We start from the raw sequence: 25,654 nt of genomic DNA on the forward strand, positions 1-25,654 counted from the left end.
CCAAATACAATTCAACAGCAAAGTTACAAAAATTTTAAAAGCAGCATAGTGGTATATGTTTAAAATTCCCAATGCAGGGGTAAGTTTTTCTGTTTTTTTCATTCGTTTCTCAGTTCATTATATCAGTGTTCAGTTTTCTTACTCAGATGGCTTTACAAAACTATTTTTTGTCTTTTTGTTAGTAACGTTTTGTGTGTTTACTCTATTTATTAAATATCAAGTTCTTGGTGCTTACGCTACATAATATTCGATTCAACAGCAAAATCACAGTATGTTCCTAAAAACAACATATCTTTAGAATTTGCGATAGACAGTCTCGAGCGGTGGAGATAAAAATGTTTTTTTTTTTTTTTCGTTCAATGTTACCACTGCTAGCTTTGAAATCTTTGAATTTGTTAATTAAAAATTCTTTAAAGTTTTACAAAATATGAAATAGATAATAAAACAAATTCGAAATTCGGGCTTCCAAGTGCCCATGTTCGGGTGGAGGACCCAGTTATTCAGAATTTGCTGGCTTTGGGTACAGCTGATTTTTCACAGTGCTAGAAATGTCCTACATACATACAGATTTTTCATTATTTAATTTCTTTAAATATAATGTAGAGAGATATTATTTGGTAGCAACAATTTGAAAAATGAAACAACGCTTGTAGCGATTCAATGCAAAATGCCGTTTCGAGACTAATATCTCATTCGGGACTAGTATCACTTTTATTTCTTTGCTATACGGTAAGACCCCGCTTAACGCTGTTTCGGTTTAACGCTCTTTTATTTGAATAGTGGGATTCCCAAAATTGCACGCAGCGTTAGGCTTCCCGATATCCGAAGCAGTTTATGTGTGTTTCTTCTTGCCTGAGGTGTTATACGAACGTATTTTTATCGTTTCAGATATTTGTTGACGTTATTGTAAGTATACATTTATATAATATAACGATTGATATAGTGGCAAATATTATGATTTTTTAGGTTTTAACATGGGTGATAATAAAAAACACAAAAATAAAGCAACAAGAAAAAGCATTTCACTAGAAACTAAAATGCAAGTGATTAGAAGATTAGATACTGGTGAACGTCAATCTCAAATTGGTGCTGCATTGAATTTGGCATCAACATTAAGGACTATTCGTAAGAATAAAGAAAAAGTACTCTCATCGGCAACTGCAACTACGACAAGCTCTGCAGCTGGAATTACACGTTCTAGAAATACTACAATAAAGGAAATGAAAAAACGACTTTCTACATGGATTGACGACGAAATTGAACGCGATATGCTATTAAGTCAATCTATTATAATACAAAAAGGAAGAAGAAATTTTAATTACATTCAGGTTGAGGCAAGTGACACAAGTGAAGCTTTCGTTGCAAGTCGAGAATGGCTTAATAGATTTAAACATGGAAATAATCTTCATAACATACAGATTACAGGACAAGCAGCAAGTGGTGATACGAAAGCGGCGGCTGAATTCCCAATGACATTAAAAACAATAATTGAACGAGGAAACCTCCAGAATTGGTTTTTAATGTTGATGAAACAGGCCTATTTTGAAAAGAAAGCCAAAACGAACATTTCTATCCCGTGAAGAAAAACATGCACCAGGATTTAATGCTGCAAAAGATCGTTAAACATTTCTACTGGGTGGTAATGCCAGCGGAGATTTCAAATTAAAACCACTACTTGTTTACCATTTTAAAAACCCAAGAGCGATGAAAGAAATATCCAAATTAACTTTACCTGAAAATTGGGAGTCTAATAAAAAATCATGGATACCTATGAAAATTTTCCAGAATTGGTTTACTGAATATTTTTGCCCGTCTGTTAAACGCTATGGCAAAATTAAAAAACTTGAATCAAGAGCACTACTTTTAATTGATAATGCTTCAAGCCATCCAACGAATTTATCTGACTTAATAACATACATTCCAGTCGAAGTAGTTTTCTTGCCGCCTAACACAACTTTCTTAATCCAACCAATAGATCAAGGCGTTATATCAAATTTTAAGGCTTATTACATGCGGCGAACATTTAGACAAATGTTTGAAACAAGAGACGGAGAAGAGAAACAATGAATAAGAGAGTTTTGCGAAAACTACAATATCGTGAATGCTGTAGAAAACATACATCTTTCTTGGAGTGAGGTAAAAGAAAAATGTTTGAAAGGAGTGTGAAAGAACATTTGGCCAGATCTAAGCAAGGGCGAAGACACTGGACACCAAAACCAAAAAACTTTACATTATGCAAAAAGACCACTCAAAAATATCAAATTGGTCTAAAATTATTATATGCAAATCCGAAATTGAAAAGAAAATAAAAAAATAAAGAGCAAAGCAGGTACACTCTAAAAACCAAATCGCCATTTAACCAACACTCAAAAATTGGATGGTCCCTGATTATGCTAAACTAAACTTTTAATATGAAGAAAACGAAAAATTTTTCATAAAGATTCTTAAAATAATAAAATCAAATCTGAACCTATATCAGCTAAAAACTGTAAACCATTTAGAAACAAAAATTGAAAAAACGCAAACTTACTGAAATCCTAGGACGACCTTTTAATCGAAAATATACTTAATTCTTCAAACGACCAAACTGTGTTCCTTACAGAATTCAGAGCTTCTCTGGAAACGAAAAAAAACTGTTAATTCTTGGAAAAAGTATACGTTTTTTTGGGTTTTTTTAGAATAGTCAATTTAGCATAGTGTTTTCTTTTATTCGTTTTTCCAAGTGTTTCGAAGGCGTGTTGGGAAAATCCTGGTACATTTGAGATTCGATTTTTCTGTTTTAATGTTTAATTCTTTCTGTTTAATTTTAATGTCCTAAATAAATATTTAAAGAATTTCTTTTTCAGTTTTTGATCTGAAATGAATCAGGAGAACGAAACACGTTTTTGAAACATATTAATCGACTTTTATGAAGCTTTAATTCGTTTTTCCCTGATGAGTTCTGAATTGGATTTCAATAAAGGGAAATTAATTTATATTTTTATTATCTTGTATATTTTTCCCTTTCGCATTTCCATTTTTATTTTTAGAATTTGTACTACTGTAAGGATTATATTAATTTTCCTAACAGTTAAATTTTAAGGTAAAGTTCCTTTCCTGTCTTTCTGAATTTCAACTTACAACTTCCGGTCAGAACGTAGTTTTAGGAACGCTTACTAGTTCTTAAGATTCCTCAAATTCACCTGCAACTTAAAAGTACACAGTACAGAATCTTACACTACTATGAATTCATATTTTAATTTTGATTTGTTTTTGATATTGTATTAAACCTCTTATACACGGTTGCAATTATTAATATTATTGAGGAATTACCTTGCTTTGACTCCAATTTACTTTTAACTTTAGATGCTTTAGTTTATTTTACTCAAACTCTGCAGCTATACCGCAGGACGAGTATAAAAAATTTGCTTTTACTTTTATCCCCTTATTATATTTCCTTATGTAGTTATATATATACAGGGTTTACCGTAATGTTGCAGTAAACTTCTAGGGCAAGTAAAGCACATCATAAGGATTAAAAATTGCATAGGAACCTATACCCGGAAATAGGACATGAATACAAATGGCGTACGAAAGCTTGAATGTTACAACAGATGCTCGAAGTTTGCAGCATCAGACGCCAAACATGCCTGCCACCGACGGACCATTTGAATGCCGCGAATTATTTGATCTTTCTGAAGCAGGTTCTCCCCGATTTGCTTGACGATGTTCCTCCAAATGTGAGGCGCAACATGTGAATCCAACATGATGGGGCGCCTGCTCATTTTGGACTGGATGTTCGAAGTCACTTGAATAGATCATTCCCGCATCGATGGATTGGGCGTGGTGGGCCAGTTCCCTAGCCTCCATGCTCACCGGATTTATCCAGTCTTGATTTCTTTTGTGGGAAGCCAACAGAATTGTCGTGTCTCACGATCCTGTTGAGTCTGAAATAAATCTTGTGGCAAGACTCGCCTGCGCAGCTGCTACAATAAAAAAAATCTCCGGTGTGTTTGAACATGTCCGGCAATAAATGGTCTGGTCCATCGGTATCATGCATGTTTGGCGTCTGATGGTGCAAACTTCGAGCATTTGCTGTAACATTCAAGCTGTCATACACCATTTGTATTCATGTCCAATAAATGTTTCAAAATTAATCATTCTTGTTTCTTTTCCCATCTTCTACCTCTGATGCCACTTACCCCTGACGTTTCTGGGCATGGGTTCCTATGCAATTCTTAATCCTTATGATCTGCCCTACCTCCCCTAGAAGTTCGTCGCAACATTTACGGTACACCCTGTATATATATATATATATATATTTAAAAATTCTTTGCCTATAAATTGTATTAAATATTCTTTGCCTATAAAATAACCACAAATAGGACACAAATATATATCACAAACGTCAATTTTAGTTTTAATTTTAAAACATGCTATTGTAATTTTATGTTCAATACTTTCAGCTTTAATGAAAACTTCATTAATGTATTTTATTAAAGTCCTTAACATCGTGCTTCCCATACCTAAAGAAGCCTAATAAACGTTCATCAGTAATATTACTCATATGTTGATCGTATGCCTATTTTTTATGTACACTGCGCAAACAAAAATGGGACAGTTCTATATCTCCCGTTCTGCTGGGTCAATTGAAGAAATTCAAATTGCGTTTTTTATGTCTAGAAAGCGCGCCTTATGATATGTATTAGATTTATATATAGCATTGTTCTAATATGGGTATTTTGACACAAAATCGAACTTTTTCTGAAATGACGTACCATGTTTTTCCATGTTACGATTCTACGACTCAAATTATGCCAAATTGCCAAGTTCTGTAAAAATCGCAAGAGTAGTTTTTTAAAATTTAGCTCTCGAAATTTTAACTCCTTAGTGTTAATTGAATTTGTTATATATTTGTTAACATCTCTTTTTTTATTAAACTTATTTCAGTCTTTCTTTCAAATTTCAAAATTTAGATTCATTCCAAATAAAATTCGCCCATTTTTATGATTTATTTTTAAAATTTGTATTTTTAAATAATTTCTTTTCGAAAAACATCATGAAATATTACCTATAAAATTTTTAACATAATCTTAAAGTAGATGTATTTCTAGGTACACCTGCAAAAAATTAGTTTTTCATTTAACATTTTTCCGAGAATATGAATTTACATACTGTCGCGTTTTTAAATTTTGCATATTTGTTATAAGCGATAATAACGCCAAATGTGGTTCACGCACTTTATTAAAATTATTTGAAAGTATGAACGATGACTTTTTTCTCCTCGTCTGCAATGAAAAAAAGGAAAGGAAAATAGGTTGCCATGAATTAAGAAGTTCGGCCAACTGAATTATTCTTGGCGCAAACTGAAAAAAAATTTGCCAAGATAAATTTTTGAATTTCTCTATAAATTTCGCACCAAATTTTACAAAATTTAATATTTAGGCATAATTTGAGTCGTAGATTGTAAATATGGAAAACATTGGCATGTCATTTCAGAAAAGTTCGATTTTGTGTCAGAATAACTATATTAGAACAACGATATGTAAATCTAATACATATCCCAAGTCGCGCTTTCGAGAGACGAACAACGCAATTTGAATTTCGTCAATCGACCCAGTAGACCGGGAGATATAGAACTGTACCAGTTATATATATTTAGTATTTTTTTGCGCAGTGTACCTAAACGTAAATGAATTCAGAACGTAATTAAACTGAATTCAATGCACCTAATTGAATCTGGTAGTATTCTTACTCATATTTTTAATCGTAAGCTTTTTTTTTTTTTTTTTTGGATGAAATAATATGCTTGTTTCCTTAGATTTCTCACAGAATAGTAAACGGTCGTTAATTTTCGGGCTAATAATTTTTACGCTACAAAAGAAGGCATTAATCTTTAAGCTAGGAAGATAGAGCATGTCACTTTGAAGCTACATTAGAAATCTGTCTTCATAAAGATATTGCTTAGCTATTCAGAATTATCTAACTTTCCGTTGCACAATATATTCAGATTGAACAAGGAAACAGAAAAAATATTTAGCCGAAGAATAGAAGAATTGGCATGAAAGAAAATGCATTACGTTTGGGATCGATTCGATTGAATAAATGAATGACAACGGTTAAAAATAAATCGCTTCTCGTTACTGCGATGCTTCCGCATTTTGAGAAGAAATCTCCTTCCATTGATTATTCCAGAATGCCATGTGACGTCTAATACCGAACATCTCTTTCATGCTGTTTAGAATAACAGTGGTTTGAGTTATCACTGGTAAATTCTGTACGAACTAGCTTCGAGCGTGAATGTTATGTTTTGCAAAACCAAAAGCTATCTTAGAGACGATGCCAAATACAAAAGAAACACTTTATATTGCTATAGAATTTTACATGTATGAGAGCAATAAATTATTAGTCCAAAGGAACGTTAGCTCAAAAGGGCTATTAATTTCGTTCTGGTATTTTGTGTTGGTTCACTATAAAAGGCTGAATCACTTTTCAAATTGTTGCCACCAAACATTAGAACCCTGCATTATATTTAAAGAAATTAAATAATGAAAATCTGCATGAATGTATGTATGCATGTTTCTCGCATTGTGAAAAAAAAACAATGGTACCTAGACACATCCAATTTTGAATAACGTAGTCCTCCGCTCGAATATGGGCATCTGGAAGCCCAAATTTGAAATCCGGAATTTATTTTATTATCTATTTCATATTTTGTAAAACTTTGACGAATTTTTAATTAACAAACTCAACGATTTCAAAGCGTTCTATTAGCATTAACATCCCCTGCATCTTCAAGCACGGATATTTTATGCGCGAGGTTTCTTTTTTTGTAATATTGCTGTTGAACTGAATTTAAGATTTAAACGCGAAGAAAATGACATTTAATAAATAAACGTGACATACAAAACGTTCAAAAAACGCCTCTTTGGGAATAATATAAAATCTCTAAGCTTTCAGCTTTCTTAGTCCAAAGGGGCAATTTACCAAGAAGGACTATTGATTTCATTTTGGCATTTTGCGTCGATTCACGATAAGCTTTGTTTTACTTTTAATTTTGTTGCCACCAAATATTATCGCCCTGTATTTCATTTTGTTTAAAAAAATTAAATAATGAAGAATTTGCATGATTGTACGTATGTGTTCTCGCATTGTGATAAAACGACGGTACCTAGAGCCATCAAAATTTGAATAACGAAATCCTCCATAGAATATGGGCATGTGGAAGCCCTAATTTGAATCAGAAATTTATATTATTACCTATTTCATATTTTGTAACACTTCAACGAATTTTTGATTAACAAACTGAACAATTTCAAAGCGCGTAATGGCAACACTGTACGGGGGAAAAAACATTTTTTTATCTCCAGCGCGCAGAACTGTGTATCGGAAATTCTAAAGATAGGCTCATTTTAAAATTATTTAGCGGCATTACTGTTGAACGGAAGTTTATGGTTTGAGTACGCAGAACATGATATTTAATAAATAAAGGTAACATACAAAACGTTAAAAAAACGCCCCTTTGGACGTAATTTAAAATCTGAAACATTTTAAGTTTTTTTTTTTTCATAATATTATTCTGTTAGCTTTAGTACATCATTTCCAAATTTTCAATTTTGACCACTATGTCAAAGTGCAGTTTACTAAGGTAACTTAATTTCGCACTTAATATTGGCTCTCTTACTATTGATACTTGAATTTTAAATAGCTTTTTTTTTTTTTTTTTTTAAGTACGTAAAAATTTAACAAGTTCCGTACTATCTGTTTTGTGTCTAAAAGAATGGTCATTTTTACTTACTTGTTTTAATAGTATTCAAATCGCATATATGATGTGCACCTTGTTTCAAATAAGTTCATATAAAAACAATGATCGAGCCATGTCATGAGTAAAGTCCTAATTATAATCAGAATCTTTGGTGAAAATATAACGCACATTGTTGAAAAACTATGCCAAGTTTTTCCGTACAAAATTCTAACTTGAAAAAACAAGTTTTACTAACCCTATTTTTTTTTTTTTTTAGGGTTTAAAAATTTGGTTTCAGCTTAACAGGTAGAAAATCATCAAGCAGTACTTGAAGCTTATTTTTTGCAGAAAACACTCTTATTTCTCATCATTTTTAGGTATAAAATACAAAACCAAATACAGCTACAAAACACTATATCTAAACAAGAGTACGCACGATACAAAAAGAATTACAGTCAATATCAGATGTCTCTGTTTTTAAGCTGAGCTACTGTTGCCAATGTTAATAAACAGAAATGCCTATTCTTTTTTTCTTCTTTATAGGCTATTTTCACGACACATGTATAATATTTCCTTAGATTTATTTCAGTCCTTTGGAACTTTACATCAGTGTCTGTTTGTTCGTGTTTGTTTGTTTGAGTCCTTCGTTATATTTCTTTGAATCCAAAGCAGACCGGTATGCATTATTCTCTTTTTATTTGTTTTGGCTGTGAAATTATTTTAAATTTATGAGCATTCATCTGATTTTAATTTTCCAGCTTAGGCATGTAAACTAGATAAAACTGTAAAGCGTTTTATCTCATTGTAGAGACATTAGGATATTTCGCCGGGAATATATCTCCGGACCTCTCAATTATGCGCTGAGCGTGCAGACCACTACACCACGAAAGCCTGCTAAGAAGGCTGGAGAAACGCCTTATATTATTAAAAGTATTAAAGTATATATTAAGAATATTAAAGCCTAAAAATATTAAAGTACTTGAATTTCAGATATAATGTGAAAGTACATCTAAATAACCGAGAACTTTTTTGCCTCTTTTATTTATTATATTTAGAAACTTAATAAAAATAATTTTCTAGGTTAATAATTTTAAAAACATTCTTAACAGTAAGAGTTTTGGTAAGTTTGTTTCAAATGTATTTTTTATAAAATGTTCGAATGTTTGTTATATTGTGGCTCACAAAAATGATCCGACACTTTGAATTTTTGTATTCTTTAATGGATATAAATATTAAAATAAATCAAAACAAAAAGAAAAGCGTTTATTTTGGTTACAGCCCGAAACGTCGCGGCAAAATTATCGCGGATTAAAACGTCGCGGAGAAAGCAACGCAAGGAGAAAACGTCATGGTATGAAACATCGTGGGAGGGAAAAAAAAAGCAAAGAGAAATACATCGTGTTTATCGTGGTCGAAAATAAAGCGATTCAAAAACTTAGCAGTTTAAAAACATCGGCGTCGAAAAATTCGTGGTAAAAATTAAAGTACTCCCACACACGAGTTTTCAAGTTTTAAAAGTTGTATTTGCATATTCACTTATTGAATTGAGAGCGCAAGAAGGAAAGAGGGATATGTTTACTTCGCTATTTCATGTTTTTGAATCAACTAAGAGACTCTTGCTGAAAAGTAAGAAAGAAACTTGAGCATTTAAAAATTGAAAATGAGTAGAAAATTAATGCAACTTATAGTGCTTAATAGAATTTTTATATTCACATAATTAATTAAGAAATATCATTATTAAATTAATCTTTTTTATAAAGTTTTACCGATCATTTTTCATGAAAAATACAATCTAAAAATGTTTAGGAAAAGGAAGATAACTAATAAGAAAATAACTGCATTAGGTTAATTATCTATGCACGTTTAAAATTCTATTAAGTGTTAAAAGTTGCATTAATTTTCTACTCATTTTCAATTTTTAAATGCTTAAGTCTTCTTACTTTTTCAGCAAAAATCTATTAGTTCATTCAAAGATATGAAATATAATGTAAAATTAACCCTTTTTCCTTCTTGCACTCAAAAATCATATGCGGAAATTCATTTACAGCTTTTAAAACCTGAACAACGCATGTGTGAGATATTATCGCCATGCGATGATTTGTAGGGGCTTTATTTTTAGCCCGATTTTTTCAACGACCATGTTTTTAAACTGCGAAGTTTTTTAATCGCTTTATTTTCGACCACGATAATTTGTACCATGATGTTTTAGAACTGCAATGTTTTCTCTTTGGTTTCTTTTCTCCCACGATGTCCTGTACCATGACTTTTTCGCCTTGCGTTATTTTCTCCACGGCGTTTTCATCCGCCATGTTTTCGGTGGACACGTTTATTTTTATTATATATAAATTCAAAATTTTTTATAGTAAACATATTTTTCAAAAATGAAAATTAAATTAAAAAATGAATATATCGTTTGTTTAATGAGAAAAAATATTCTCGCAAAAATAACCAGATACTTTTAGTAACAGCCAAAAAATAACGAAACTTGCATTGTTTTAGCTTCTTAATGCCTTGTGAAATTAACTTTACACTTGATCACTTCGTTTAATCTTTTGGGCATTGACTCCAGAAGTTTTTTTTTTTTTTTTTTTTTTTGTAGACTTATTTTATGCCACTTATCTTTAATCACTGCCATGAAGATATAATCTTTTTTCGAATTTTCGATTCTAGTTCCTGCCAAACATGTTCTATAGGATTAAGATCTGGTGATTGGGGTGGTGCCTTAATTACTTCTGGGCACTTATGTAACAGCCAGAGTCTAACATTGTGAGCAGTATGCTTTGGGCCATTGTCCTGGTAGAATTTAAAACTATTTTGTATATTACCTTTTTGTACCGATGATTGCAAATTTCTCTTCAAGATGTCAAGATACTTATACTGATCCAATAGCATCTATAAACTCTATATTACCAACAACGGAATATGCCATAGATCTCCATACCATAACTACTCTTCCGCCATGTTTAACACTTGGTACTAAGTTTTACTTCCAAAATTCTTTAGGTTTTCTTCACACCAGCACTCGTCTCGTTGAGCCGAAGATGTTATATTTGCTTTTATCAACAAACAACACTTTCTTCCAGTAGTTGGATGTCTTTTAATTCATCGGTATTGGGAGAGCAAGTCGAAGTTTTCTGGTTTTTTTAAACTGACATAAAACTTTCTTCTTGCTACTCGCCCAGGATATCCTGCAGATCACATTACTCTTCTTACAATTTCTGGATTTGCACATGTTGCACATAATTCACGAAGGTTCGCAGTAAGTTCAATTGCACTCAGTCTTGAATTCCTTTTAATATTCTTTAACGTACCAGAGCCATTACAAGAAAACATTAAAATAACGATTATTTTCTAAAAGGAAAATTCGAATTATAAAAGCAAACGGTTTTTAGGTTTTAGCCTAGCTTCTTTATCCGAACTAATTCCGTAAAATTTCTTTCTTGATTTATTACAAACGATTTCAATTAGAAATTATAAAAATGTATGATTAATTTTGTGGTGTCTGTCTTTTTCATTTCAGTTTCAAACGTTATTTTTAAAATTTACTATTTATTTTTTCAAATTTATTCAGTACAAAAAGAGAGCTAAAAAATGTGTATTCAAAAGGAAAATATTCTTTATTATTTTATTTCAAAACTTTTTTCCTATTACTTTAGAAAGTAAAAAAAATATAGTCACCAATCATTTTTATGAGACACTGCATAAACAAAAATGAAATTGATCCTAATCCATTAAGCTTATATTCTTGCTTTTCATTTTATTCTTTAACTACCTGTTTACAGTTCATTATCAGGAAATGAAAGAAGGATTATTTATTTTTAATATATATGTATATATATATATATATATATCTTTAATATATGTATATATATAAGTGGCCAGCATGAATGGGTGAAATTTTGTTAACCCTGTTAAAGACTTCATATATATGTTGGCCCACCAGCGGCCAACAACAAAGTCGCTGAACACTGGTAGTTCGGTCCGAGGTTCGAATCCCGCGAACGGGCTGGCTGCATGGGCGTTTTCGTGGTTTTCCCCATGTGTAACGTGTATACGAGCCAGTTTCCCTTAGAAAGTCCTCCACGAAGGCATCCCTCCTCTTAGGCAGATAGCCCTCGAGGCTTTGCCATAATCACACACACCACACCATATATATGTTGTGAAAAGGATTGAGAGGAAAAAGGGGAATAATAAATCTCAAGCGATGCTAACTAACTAAATTAAAATATTAACAATGATTAATAGTAATACAATCAATGCATGCGAATGATCGTCTGTTTTCCTGCCAGAGTCAAAATGAAGTGTTTCTTCGCATTCTATGTTTCATCTTAAGAAACCAAAATATATTCTTATCTAAATCACCTTTGTGAAAAGTCAAGTAATGAATCATGAAGTCTAGTACATCAGAGCGGTTTTACTGAAAGCGCAATTTTTACATACTAGAATTATCAAAATTCTTAAACGAAAGTTAAATTCTGGGAACTCATCTGAATATGTTACATTGCCTTTACCTAGAAAAAAAAGCTAAAAATAGATATAATGCACTAAATTTGGGTTACTTTAATAAATTCGTTTCAGCATCAAAAAGAGTCATCTCACTAAAAAAAATTGGTGAAATAAATTAGCTATTTACTTAAGGCTTATTGAGTTTCATTTTCATCGATCGTTTACTGTTTATTGAAATTGGTCGATATAAAGTTTAATGGCTCTTGTAAATGAAGAAAAATGACGCCTTTATCAAGTTCCTGGAATCTCTTTCTGGGTAGAAAAACCAGTCAAGAGGTAACGCAAAATACTTATAGGTATTTTATACAAATAAATCAAGATTCTTGATATATATTGAAAGTCCTTAAAATGTTATTTCATAAACATGTAGCCGTCTTATTGATGGAATGCTTATTCACTATTCTTTGCCAGTTTTGTGAATAATTTTTAACATTTTTCAGAAAAGGGTTTTTACATACTAAGTTTCTTCTTCTTTGTGGATCAGCATCAGCGCGGTCCTATGAATTTTAGTTCATTCAATATGTGCTATATATGTGATATATATATATATATTCAGTATGTGCTATATATGTGATATATATATATATATTCAATATGTGCTATATATGTGATAATATATATTCAATATGTACTATATATATATATATATATATGAATTTAACAAACATTTTCTATTCGTAAAATGCAAATTGAAAGTTAATAAATTTAAATGAAATTTAATGCAAACAAATAAATGATTAATTATTGTTGCGAACTAATCTACAATATCACTTAAATTCTGAGAACATATGTAAATCAAGTGCAAGTATCAAAATCCATGAATAAAAATAAATTCCAAAAATTATTTAATCCTAAAAAATTTATTTATAAAAATGCATAAGTGAATGATTGTTGAGCAGGCAGGAGACAGACTCATGAAGTTGCCTCCAAACCTAACTCTTCTATCATTCAATTCGTGTTTCGTCATCCATGTAGGCAAGGGTAAAAGTCAAGACCAAAAGTAATACCAAATGTGATGAATTACTAAAACGAAATTTTAAACAAGTGGAATTTTGAGAAATTAGCAATTAAAAGACTAGAATTAAATTTAAATTAAATTTAACTTTACTTTATTCTTTTGAAACAGTATATATATACTGTTTCACACACACACACACACATATATATATATATATATATATATACTATAAAAAGTAAACATAAGTGCATGTATAATTAAAACAAGTAAATCAAAATTCTAACTGAAATTTATAATAGCCACTTAATTCGCTAATTCAGTTATTCCTCCTTTCCGTCCTATTCAGAATAACGTTGATGTAGATAATTCGGAATTTAGGTAAAAACTTTCAAACCAAAGCCTTTCTCTCTCCTTTTAAACTAAACATCTATCTCGTATTAAAACACACTTCGTTTCAAATGAATTTAATGTTAAACAAAATTCAAATGAATTTAATGTCAATTAAAATTCAAATGAGTACTTAAATCTGCATCAGCTGCCCCATTATGGATCCATATCTACGAAATCAATCAACCTCTTTAGTTTATTATCTACATATAAAAATTATAAAGAAATCAAATTGCAAATAAATAAACTCAAATACTTACAACACTTGCTGTTCATTATAACAACAAGAAAAAAGGGACATTTCGTTATGCAATCCACCTCACAGCTTAAAATAAATTAAAATAAAAAGGACATCTTTAGAAAAACTTTATTTGTTTCAAATCAATAGTTGCTCGGTTTATAATTATGCATAACAAATACCTATAGGAATTGTTAAAGTGATTTCCTCTTTGTACTATTCATCAGAAAGAAGAAAAATGGAAATTAACGAAAACATTGTATTATATATCGCGTTTCGATGGAATTCCAAGTAAAAATACAATTATGTATTAGATTTAAAAATTGAAACCTTCCTCACATTTAATGCAATATTTTTTAGCTTAATATGAGTAGCATTTTTTGTTTATTTTTAGGTTTAGTTATTTTCTTTTTATCACGGCTCACCAGCGACCGAGTGGTAAAGTCGCTGAAAACTGGTAGTTCTGTGCGAGGTTCGAATCCCGCGAACGGGTTGGCTGTAAGGGCGTTTTCGTGATTTTCCCCCATGTTTAACGTATATACAAGCCAATTTTCCTTATAAAGTTCTCCTCAAAGGAATCTTGTCCCTTAAGCAGATAGCCCTCGAAACTTTGCCGTATTCACATAAGCCAAACCAAACCAGCCTCTTATCATGCCGCCCTCCAGATTGATGAAATATGGCAGATTAAATGTCACTTGTAGCAAAATGAAAGTATTAACATTTATGTGTTTATAAGTTATTCTTCTCAATTGCTTTTATAATGCATTGTTTCATCTATTTTCTTTCACCTCACATCAGTGCAAGAGGACAGGCGTAGGTTTCAAAATAGCCACCAATTTGCAAACCTCATTTTTTCCCACACCTATGTCTTTTTTTTTTTTTTTTTTTTTCCTTTCTTTCTTTTTTTTTACCCTGGCGACTGATGTTTGCTTTAGTAATCTGCTCTGTTTTCATCTTACTATCGATTTTTCCTCCTCTTTCAGCACCAGCTGCTATTGTATGCAGTGTTTGAAGTACATTAGAAAACACACCCTTTTCTCAGCTTTCCCATTTATCCGCTTGTATACTTAGTGTCATTATCTATCCATTCCTTTCAAAAAGTCGATAGGAATGTTTATCATAAATTCATCCCCTTATTAATCAGGCTTTGAATTTTAGTAAACATTAGAAAATAAAATAGCTGAGAGAAAAGCTATCAGAATCAAACATTGAAGAGCTTTTATACTTGTCTTTAATTATTACTTATTAGTCCAAAGGGGCAATTTGCCCTGAAGGACAATTAATTTCGTTTTGGCATTTTGCGTCGAAAACATTAAAAGGTTGTTTCACTTTTCAAATCGTCGCCACCATATATTATCGCCCTGTCTTATAGTTAAAGAAATTAAATAATGAAGAATCTGCATAAATGTATGTATGTGTTCTGGCACTGTGATAAAAACAACGGTACCGAAAGCCATCAAAATTTGAATAACATAATTTTCCATAGAATGGAAGCCCTAATTTGAATTTGAATTTTTTTTTTTTTATTTTCACATTTTGTAACACTTCAACGAATTTTTGATTAACAAACTAAACGATTTCAAAGCGAGCAATGGTAACACTGTACGAAAAAAAATTATTTTTATCTCCAGCGCGCGAGACTCTGTAACGGAAATTCTAAAGATATGCTCATTTTAAAATTAATTTGCGATATTACTGTTGAACCGAATTTTATAGTTTGAGTACGTAGAACTTGGTATTTAATAAATAAAGGTAACACACAAAACGTTAAAAAAAGGCTCTTTGGACGTAATTTAAAATCTGAAACCTTTCAGATTTTTTTAATATGTTTTATTAATTAAACTGTGAAATAAATAAAACACATCCAAAACTGTTTGGTAAAGTGGCCAGAAATTTCACTTTTATCACCAATTGAGACCCATTATGGGATGTTGGTAATCTCTTTAAATAATTAGTCCAAGTTAAAGGACGAAGTTGATATTTTATTGTAATTAACAATAATACGCTGCAAAAGTGTGAGCTGTAAATAACTCAACTCAGAAATTAGGCAAATCTTCCTTAACACATAGGAAATATCGTATATTTCTGATAATGTATGATAATTTCGGATATTGAGTGATATGTATCTGATCTAAACATCTAGTATCTGGTATTCATAAATATTTATTTCCGAATTTCGCTCACTTTAGATATTTATACAAGTATTAAAAATTAAAAGTTTTCACAAGACATTTTTCAATTATCGTTAAAAAAAATAATAACCATTTCAAAAGTCTGAAGTATTCAGTAAAAGCCAAAGACAAACGTTTCTCAAACAAAGCTATAAGACTTAGTTCTAAATATTTTTCTCATTATCTCTGATAAGCTTTTGCAGATGGAAAATCCCAGTTTAAAGAAACTTTTATGCTTTTGTAATAGATTTTTGTAATGCGTGAAAATAAAATTTTGGCATAGTCATATTAACTAAATGAATGGTAAATAATCAAGTCCCTAATTTTCAAGAAAATACCTAATATTATTTTTTTTAATTAAAGAAATCTCCCTACAAATTGTATTATTTGTGTATGGCTGAAAATAGACAAAAACCTTCTAAAAATATATTCAGTGTAATAAATCGCGTCAAATAGCGTTGATTTCAGGAAAAATGTTGTCAACAGTTAATATCAAGTCAGAAAATAATGTGAAATACTAAATAAACCACTAAAAGAGTCGTAATGGAGTTGTAAAATGCAAAAGACTATTTTTAGGTTTCGTTTGGTTTATGTAACGATGGCAAAGCACTCGAGAGTTATCTGCCTAAGGAGAGGAATGCCTTCGTGGAGGATTTTCTAAAAGAAATTAGCTCGTACAGGTAACTCATGAACCTGTATGAGGGTAACTACGAAAATGTCCATGCAACCAGCCCATTCGCCGGGATTTGAGGTCTGAAGCTAATGTTTAGCGACTTTACACGGCTGCTGGTGGGCTGACTATTATTTTTGAGGAAAGGAAGGTATGAAAAACAATCATTATCTATATATAACAAATTTAATACAAATTTCCAAGAACTACGATTTCTTTTCCAAGAACTATTTGTGTTTCTCCCAGAGCAGCATTGAATTCTACCTTTCTTTGCAAGGAACACAGTTTGGTCGTTTTAAGAGTTCAGCTAGTTTATGTTAAGTAAGTCCTCTTAAGAAATAAGTAAAATTGCTTTTTTTTTTTTTTTTATATTTGTTTCAAATGGGTTTCAGTTTTTTCCTGTTTAAGGCTCAGATTAGATTTTATTATTCATAGAAATTTCTATAAAAAGTTTGTCGTTTTCTGATATTAAAAGTTTAGTTTTGCATAATCGGGAACCATCATCCAATTGTTTAGTGTTGTTTAAATGACAGTTTGATTTAATATACATTTATTTTGCTCTTTATTTGTAATTGCTTTTGAATTTCAACTTTGCATACCTTTTTTTAGACCTTTTTTTTAATGGTTAAAAGTTTTTTTTTTTTTTTTTTTTTTTTTTTTTTGACTGGTCAATATAGCACAATGTTATATTTTATTGTTTTTTCCGAGCGTTTCGAAAGCGTGTAGGAAAAGTTCTGGTACATTTGAGATTCGATTTTACAGTTTCATATGAATTTTAATGTCTTATTGAAAATTTAATTTAATAATTTTTCGTTTGAGGCTTTAATTTATTTTCCACTGATGAGTTCTGAACTGGAGTTTCAGTAAAGGAAGATTAATTTTTATAATTATGTATAATTTCCTTTTCGCAGTTTTATTTTTCGAGTTTGTTCTACCATTGGTTCTTATTTTAATTTTGATTTGTTTAGATATTGTGTTAAACATCTTATAAACAGTTACAAGAATTAATATTGTTGAGGAATTGCCTTGCTTTAATTCCAATTTAACTTTAGACGTTTTAAGTTTATAAGTTTATTTTACTTCAATCCTGCCGCTATAGCGCAAGACAGGTTTAAAAAATTTGGTTTTAATTTTTAGCCTATTATATTTTTTATATATATATAAATATCCATATATATATATATAATATGCACCGAAAGCTACCTAGAAAATTTTCTAATTAGGATTTAATGCAGAAATTAATCAAAGCAATTAAAAAAGGGAGCAACTACCAAAATTTTAATTTACCAAGCAAAATATAATAATAGTTACAATATGTGTAATAAATAATCAATATATGTAATAATTGTTTCAATAATAAATAATAATAATTTCAATATATATAACAAAAATACTGAAATACGGAAATTGATAAGCGTATTAAAAGCAAGAATACTCATAATTTTGTTATTATCTTAAAAGTACTTATTGTTATCTTAAAAGTTTACTTATTATCTTACTTATTATCTTAAAAGTTGATTATTTCAAAGTTAAACTTTGAAGTTATATCGCTTTACATGGTTTTTAGAAAATTATTTCATGTATACCTTTTAATGTAGTTAAAGCACCGTCTTTTAGTTTGAAAATTCGTGAAATATTTATTAGTAACCTTCCTTTAAATCCAACACGATCTTCCTTCGTGAAATATTTATTAGTAACCTTCCTTTAAATCCAACACGATCTTCCTATAAATGAAATTATAGATGTAATTTTCCTTTAAAATCAAAACATATTCAAAAACAATTCAACAGATAATATTCACATTTATTTTCTAGACAAAGACGTATGCTTCAAAAAAGTGGAGAACGAGTATGAGAAAGCCTAAAAAATTACTCCTTACATGAAAAAAATACTTATTTAATCTGTTTCCCATTTTTGTCATTCCTAAAAAGATGCGTTTTCTAACACTTGTTGCAGTAATTAAAGATATTCTTTACAGAATAATTAAAAAACAAAATATTTGCATTATCTAGCCAATCGGTACAATGTAATTATCATAAAAGTTTAGCTTACACTGTTGTTGCTGAAGCTCACTTGTCTGACGTATAGTCAGTCTAAGCCTACGAATTTTCTCTTGGCTAGGAGAGCAAGATTATGGCTGTCGTTGGCAACAGTCTCAAACACCTTACAGATGACAGTGCGACTTATCTCATTTCCGCCCCCAATTTTGATAGAGAGCACCAACGGGGAACGGGTCCGAGGACCATCAACCTTTCGAGGGAACTTTCGGCCCGCTGCATATTTAGAGTGCCCCCATGCCGCACGGATACTATACATTTACAAACATCCATGCCTTCTCCAGGATTCGAAACCGAGCCCTTCGGCACGGCACTCAGCGAAGCTAACCCCCTTACCGTTTGGGCGGCTTAAAATTGTTTTAGAAATCAAACTGTAAAGTACATAATAAATGAGATTGCTGTTTTTTACTAAGCTAATAAGGTTTTATGTTAATTAAACAGTTACTATGATTTGAACCTTTATTGCAACTTCTTCTTTCCGTAGTTGTCACTAGAATACAAATTAGTTAATTCAGAAGTCAAAGAATCAGAAGTAGTTCGGCGTGTTATTGTGTCTTAATTACAAATTAGTTGTTTAGCCTGACATTATAACTGGCTAATTAACATAAAATTCCCCACAGCTTTTCCATGGAAATCTGTTCAAGGTACGAAAAGCTGTGCAAAAGCACATTGTTCGATGCAATGTTTTTTGCTAAATTATTAATAGTTTGTGTTTTTTATTACAGGTACGGAGACATGGTGCCAGACACCCCTACGGGTAAAATCGTGGGAGGTATCTGCTCCTTGAGCGGCGTATTGGTAATTGCCTTACCGGTACCGGTCATTGTCTCCAATTTCTCCCGAATTTACCATCAGAGCCAGAGGGCAGACAAGAGAAAAGCGCAAAAGGTAAAAAAAAATAACTTCTACTTCCACAACTTCAAAATTTTTCTCTGTGTGTTTTTTGTATTTCTGTACTTTCAGGAATGTTCCTTCTTTCGCGACCATCTAGCAAAATTGAAATAATAGAACAAAATTCTAAGAATAATGAGAGTTTAAAAACCAAGGAAGCAAATGGCAAATGTTGTGTGAAATTTCGTATTGTTCAATTGTTTCGTATTCCTCATCAGGCCGCAAAACTATCACTGAAGTTAAAAAAACTCATTTCGTGTATATACTTTTCCTTTACTCGTGTACTTACGTTTGCTGTTTAAAAAATGTAGAATAAATTGACGTCTTCCATCACTGACTGCCTGTTACTAAAGTAACCCGCAACACAGGCTTGCTTGATAAGCATTTGCTGCTCATGCGCTAGGGTAATTAATGGCGGTTGCCAACACACCCAATTTCGACGTTGGTTCTCCTATTTCTGAAAAGGAAAACATATATATTAGGCAATATTAAGTCCTGTAATTAATTGCACACTGCGCAAAAAAGGGGATAGTTCTATATCTCCCATTCTACTGGGCCAATTGATGAAATTCAAATTGCGTTTTTTATGTCTCGAAAGCGCGACTTAGCATATGTATTAGATTTATATATAGCATCGTACAAATATGGGTATTTTGACACAAAATTGGACTTTTTCTGAAATGACATGCCAGTTTTTTTTTCCATATTTCCATTCTACGACTCAAATTATGCCAAACTGCCAAGTTTTGTAAAAATCACACGAGAAGTTTTTAAAAAATTAGCTCTCAACATTTCATCTCCTCATAATAATTCAAATATGTATGTATTTATTAATATCGCTTTTTTATGTAACTTATTTTATTACTTCCTACACAAAACTCCTTCGAAATTTAGGTTCATTCTAAATAAAATTTACCCATTTTTATGATGTATTTCTAAATACTTTTTATAATTTTTTTCGAAAAACAATTTTCGAAATTTTCGAAACACCTATAAAAAATTTACAATCTTCTTAAAGTGGATGTATTTCTAAGCATACCTGCAAAGGATTAGAGCTTTTCATTGAAAATTTCCAAAGATACACGTGAATTTATATATTGGCGCCTTTTGAAATCTTCCGTGATTTGTGAAAGCTTGTTGCAGACAGAAATCTGTTTTGAATCGTTTGGTGGAAACCAAGGGAAAGATGGAGTAAGTGTGTCGACCGGTGTCTGAGTCGTCCCAGCGAGCTTCCCAGATCGACCTGAAGGCGCAGAAGATCTTGTGTTTGCAGCGACTATGGAAAGTGGGATTTCTGAGTCGATGGAAGGATGACTTGTGGCTTCCTTAGCTAAAGAGTCGGCCCTTTCGTTACCTTGGGTTCCTTGATGACTACGTGGCCAGCATAGAGACACTTGCCTGGAAGAAGACAGGGTAATAAGCACTTCTTTTAATGAAGAGATGCGGAAGGCTTGCGTGCCGTTCTTGTTCAGTGCCTGTATGACGCTCATGCTGTCCTTGTAAAAGCTGATGGATGGAAAATTGGTGTTGCCTTCCCAGAGAGCTGTCTTCTTTAAAGCAAAGGAAGCAGTCTGGAAAACCGAGGCGTGATTGCTAAGTCTGAACCGTACTAAGTGAATTCCTGTATTGTTGTGGAAAGCGACAAAGGCTGCACCTACTTGCTCTGAAACTATGGAGCCATCAGAAAAGATTTGTCCTTATGGTAGATGTTTAAGCCATTTTATATCTTTCGCGAGAGATGGGTGGACGGGAGTATAGTGGCAATGTGGTTCTAAGGAGCGCTGGTCTATGAATGAGGAGTCATCGAGCTGGAAGGAGTCCTTAAAATGAACTAACCTATAAGTGCCACACTCAATTTCTGCTTTGAGATCTAAGGGAAGAACCCCTGCTAGGATTTGAAGAGCTACTGTGGATGTGGTAGTGAAACGTTTAGTGATCTTGAGAAGGGTGATGCGTTTAATTTGCAGTAGATTCTGACGAACCCTTACCGTGCCAGTCATCCAGATCGGGGAGCCGTAACGGATCATTTGCATATTTGTTGAAAGCGATAATGGCGAAAGTGTGGTTTACGCATTTTGTTAAAATTACTTGAAAGTAGAAAAGATGTGACTTTTTTTCCACTTCTGCACATTGGAAGGGAAAGAAAAATATGTTGGCATATATTAAGAAGTTCGCCAAGTGAATTTATTCTTGGCTCAAACTGAAAAAAATACACGAAGATAAATTTTTGAATTTTTCCGTAAATGTCTTACCAAATTTTACATAATTTAATATTAAAGCATAATTTAAGGCGTAGAATCGAAATATGCAAAAACATTGGTATGTTATTTCAGAAAAAGCCCCATTTTGTTCCAAAATACCTATATTAGAAAAAGGCTATATATAAATCTAATATATAACCAAAGTCGCGCATTCGAGACATGGTAAACGCAATTTGAATTTCGCCAATTGGCCGAGTAGACCTGGAGATATAGAACAGTCTTTTTTTAGTCCAAAGGGGCTTTGTCCCTGAAGGACTATTATTTTCGTTTTGCGATTTTGCGCTGATTCACTATAAATGTCCGTTTCACTTTTCAAACAGCTGCCCCCAAATGTTAGAGTCCTGCATTATATTTGAAGAAATTAAATAATGAAAAATCTGCATAATGTATATCTATTTCTTGCACTGTGATAAAACAACGGTACATACAGCCATCGAATTTTGAATGAAATAATCCTCCTATGAATATGGGCATGTGGAATACCAAATTTGAAATTTGGAATTAGTTTTATTATCGATTTCATATTTTGTAAAACGTAACGAATTTTGATTAACAAACTCAAGGATTTCAAAGCCAGCCATTGCAACACTCTACGGGCGGAAAAAAGAACCTTTTTATATCTAGCGTGCGGAACTGTGTATCGGAAATTCTAAAGATATGCTCATTTTAAAATTATTTTGAGGCATTTGAATTTTATGGTTTAAGTGCAAAGAACATGATATTTAATAAATAAAGTTAACACACAAAACGTTAAAAAAGGCCCTTGGCCGTAATTTAAAATCTGAAACCTGCAGATTTTTTTTTTAATTTTTTTGTGCAGTGTACAGTAGTTTAGATATTTAGCAGGAGTCAGCGGTTTGGTAAACACATCAGCTTCCATTTCACTGGTAGGTATATACTGCACATCCAATTCACCCCGTTCATATATTTCGCGCACAAAATGATGGCGAATGTTTATATGGTTTGTACGAGACTGAAACATTGAGTTATTTGTAATATCCTGAGCTCTAGTCAGATTTGTTGAGGTTTATTATCGCAGCATATTGTTGTTGTATGTTCATGGTTTCTACATGACTCTCTCGTTATCAGAAAACATGCGGATTAGTGGATCCAAGTTAAGATCTCAGGGGGCAGTACAAACAAAGGTGAGACTGTCTCTCCTCCTTGTGAGGACAGTATCGGTCCATCACTTCTCTTTAACTTGGACAATATTCTATTGGACTCACCAGTACCTAATTATCAAATATTCGGCCATTAAAATGCTCTTCTTTAAGTAACTGGAAACTACTCATTCCATTGCCATATTTTCACAATTCCTAAAAACCGTATTATCATTAATTTATACAAGAAGGTATCAAAGAACTAATGATTCATAAAATTCAAGCTAGGAACGACAGTTTTTTTAGTAGGCTATGTTAACAAAACTACTAGTTCGTTAAAGCAAAATGTTCCAATAAATATTTTGAAAAACATGTTATTATTTTACTTTTCGAGGCCCCTTCAAAACTGAAAGAACTTATTAAGAATGTAAGCATTAATAAGGATAACGAAATTAATAAAATCGTTTTCTTTGTAAAATGTGAATACCATCAAATTCAGAAAAATGTGATTTTCTCAACATCGAACTGTATGGAATCATGTAATTTCGTTTACGTATTTATTTCGTTATTGCATTTTTATTTGGTATTATTCTACTTCATAAAATTATATTCTAATCTAAACTAAACTCAGTGGCGCAACAGCCCTAGAGGGCCAAGGCCAACAGTGCCGCGATATCTGTTTTCACGACTGTGTGCCCCGGGGTGCGTGAGGCATATGCCCTGAACAAGTAAGTTTGTCGCAGGACCCTGGTGTTTAGTCCTCAAGAGAACTGGGTACTCATTTTATCGACCCACTGAAGAGAAGAAAATTATACTCTATTAAGTTAAAATATTTAACTTTTCGTGAAGTTAGGTAAATGTTTGTTTAATTCTCTTTAAGGTAAATATTAGGTTTCCTACAGAAAAAAATATTCTTGACAAGTAATGACTGACGCGCGGCGCAATAGTTCTTCCCTTTCATTGTGCAACCATTACAAGTTAAAAAATATATTGTTGCCGGATTAAAGGGTAGCGATGTTGGCTGCCGTACCGAAGGGCCGGACTGTAATCCCGGAGAAGGCATGGATGTTTATAAATGCATAGTGCCTGTGCGGCCTGTGGGTACTCTGAATATGCGGCAAGGCGAAAGTCCTATCGAGAGTTTGATGGTAGGGAAACCCTCGGACCCGTCCCTCATGAGTGCTCTCCATCAAAGTTGAGGGTGGAACTGAGCAAAGTCGTACTGTCACGTGCATAGTGGTCAAGGCTCTTGCCAGGCCAACGACAATCGCTGTCTTGCGATTTCGTGGCTAATTTCGTGGCTTATTCTATGTTACTCTCACAGAAGTGAGTTCCGTTACGATAACAATAGCAGAATATTATACTCTGTAGCAATCAGTTCGAGAGTAACAGATCGGATGGACTATTAGTCTCTAAACCAGACTTGGCGGAGTATCACTTTAAACGTCTGAATCACTTTTTAGATTGTTACCACCAAATACCAAAGCCCTATATTACTTTGAAAGAAATTAAATAATGAAGAATCTGCATGAATTTATGTATATTTCTCGTATTGTGAAAAAGCAACGGTACCTAGGGCAATCAAATTTTGAATAACGTAGTCCTCCACCCGAATATGAGCCCCCTGAGGTACGAATTTTGAATTTCGAACTTTATATTTCATATTTTATAAAACTTTAATGAATGTTTAACAAACTCAACGATTTTACAGCGAGCAGTGGCCAATAGTGTGTGGATTGAAACATTTTATCCCAACGCGTTAGAATGTCTAGAGAAAATTCTAACGATATGCTGTTTTTAAATATTTTGTGAATTTGCTATTCAACAGAGTTTTAGGTGGCGTAAGTGCGAAAAAAATGTTCTTCACACTTAAACCATAAAATTCAGCCCAACAGCAATATCGCAAAATAATTTTAAAATGAGCATATCTTTAGAATTTCCGATACACAGTCTCGTGCGCTGGAGATAAAATTGCTTTTTCTGTACAACGTTGCCATTATTCGCTTTGGAATCCTTGAGTTTGTTAATCAAAAATTCGTTAAAATTTTACAAAATATGAAATTGATAATAAAACAAATTCCAAGTTTGGGCTTTTAGATGTCCATATTAGCAGGAGGATTACGTCAAAAACAAGAAAGTGAAACAACGCTTGTAGTGAATCGACGCAAAATGAAATTAATAGTCCTTCTGGGCAAATTGCCCCTTTGGACTAATAAAAAAACAAATAAAATGTTTTGCGAGCCATCTTGAAACTAAGGAAACTGTAGATGGATGTGGTAAACTGAGAAAAGACAAAAAAGTAGAAAAATGTGTGCGAACACTTTAACACAGTATCGGGAATTCTAAACGCATGCTGCTTTTAAAAGCTTTATAACTTTGATGTTTACTTGTGCATGACGTAATTGCGAAGAAAAGGATGCTTGATAGAAAAGCTTAAAAGACAAAAAGAAGTGGGTTAGCAGAAGTAAGTGCAACAGCAGACTAGTAAGCGGTGACCGGAAAAATATCCACAGGAAAAATACTCACAAAAAATAATGCTAACAGGAAAAAATGCCACACGAAAATTTGCCCACGTAGAAAAAAGCTCACACGGAAAAATGCTCACTTTGAAATATACTTATACGAAAAAAAGCTCACGAAAAATTGTGCCCGCATTAACCCTTTCAGAAGTGGTATGTAAAATAATTAAACT

At 32.2% G+C, this 25,654-nt stretch overlaps 1 protein-coding gene across 1 annotated transcript in view; it reads left to right on the plus strand.

Annotated features, from left to right (window-relative positions):
• Positions 1-25,654, plus strand: part of LOC118197601 (potassium voltage-gated channel protein Shal-like) — a 400,950-nt gene that overhangs the window by 296,702 nt on the left and 78,594 nt on the right. Inside the window, exon 2 of the mRNA XM_085825838.1 lies at positions 19,436-19,598. Within this exon, the coding sequence (XP_085681964.1) occupies positions 19,436-19,598 (163 nt within the window). The remainder of the gene's footprint in view (positions 1-19,435; positions 19,599-25,654) is intronic.

Source organism: Stegodyphus dumicola, chromosome 10 (assembly GCF_044657685.1).
Source record: "Stegodyphus dumicola isolate Sdum_Otavi_A_Nest chromosome 10, ASM4465768v1".
Taxonomy (NCBI): Eukaryota; Metazoa; Arthropoda; class Arachnida; order Araneae; family Eresidae; genus Stegodyphus; species Stegodyphus dumicola.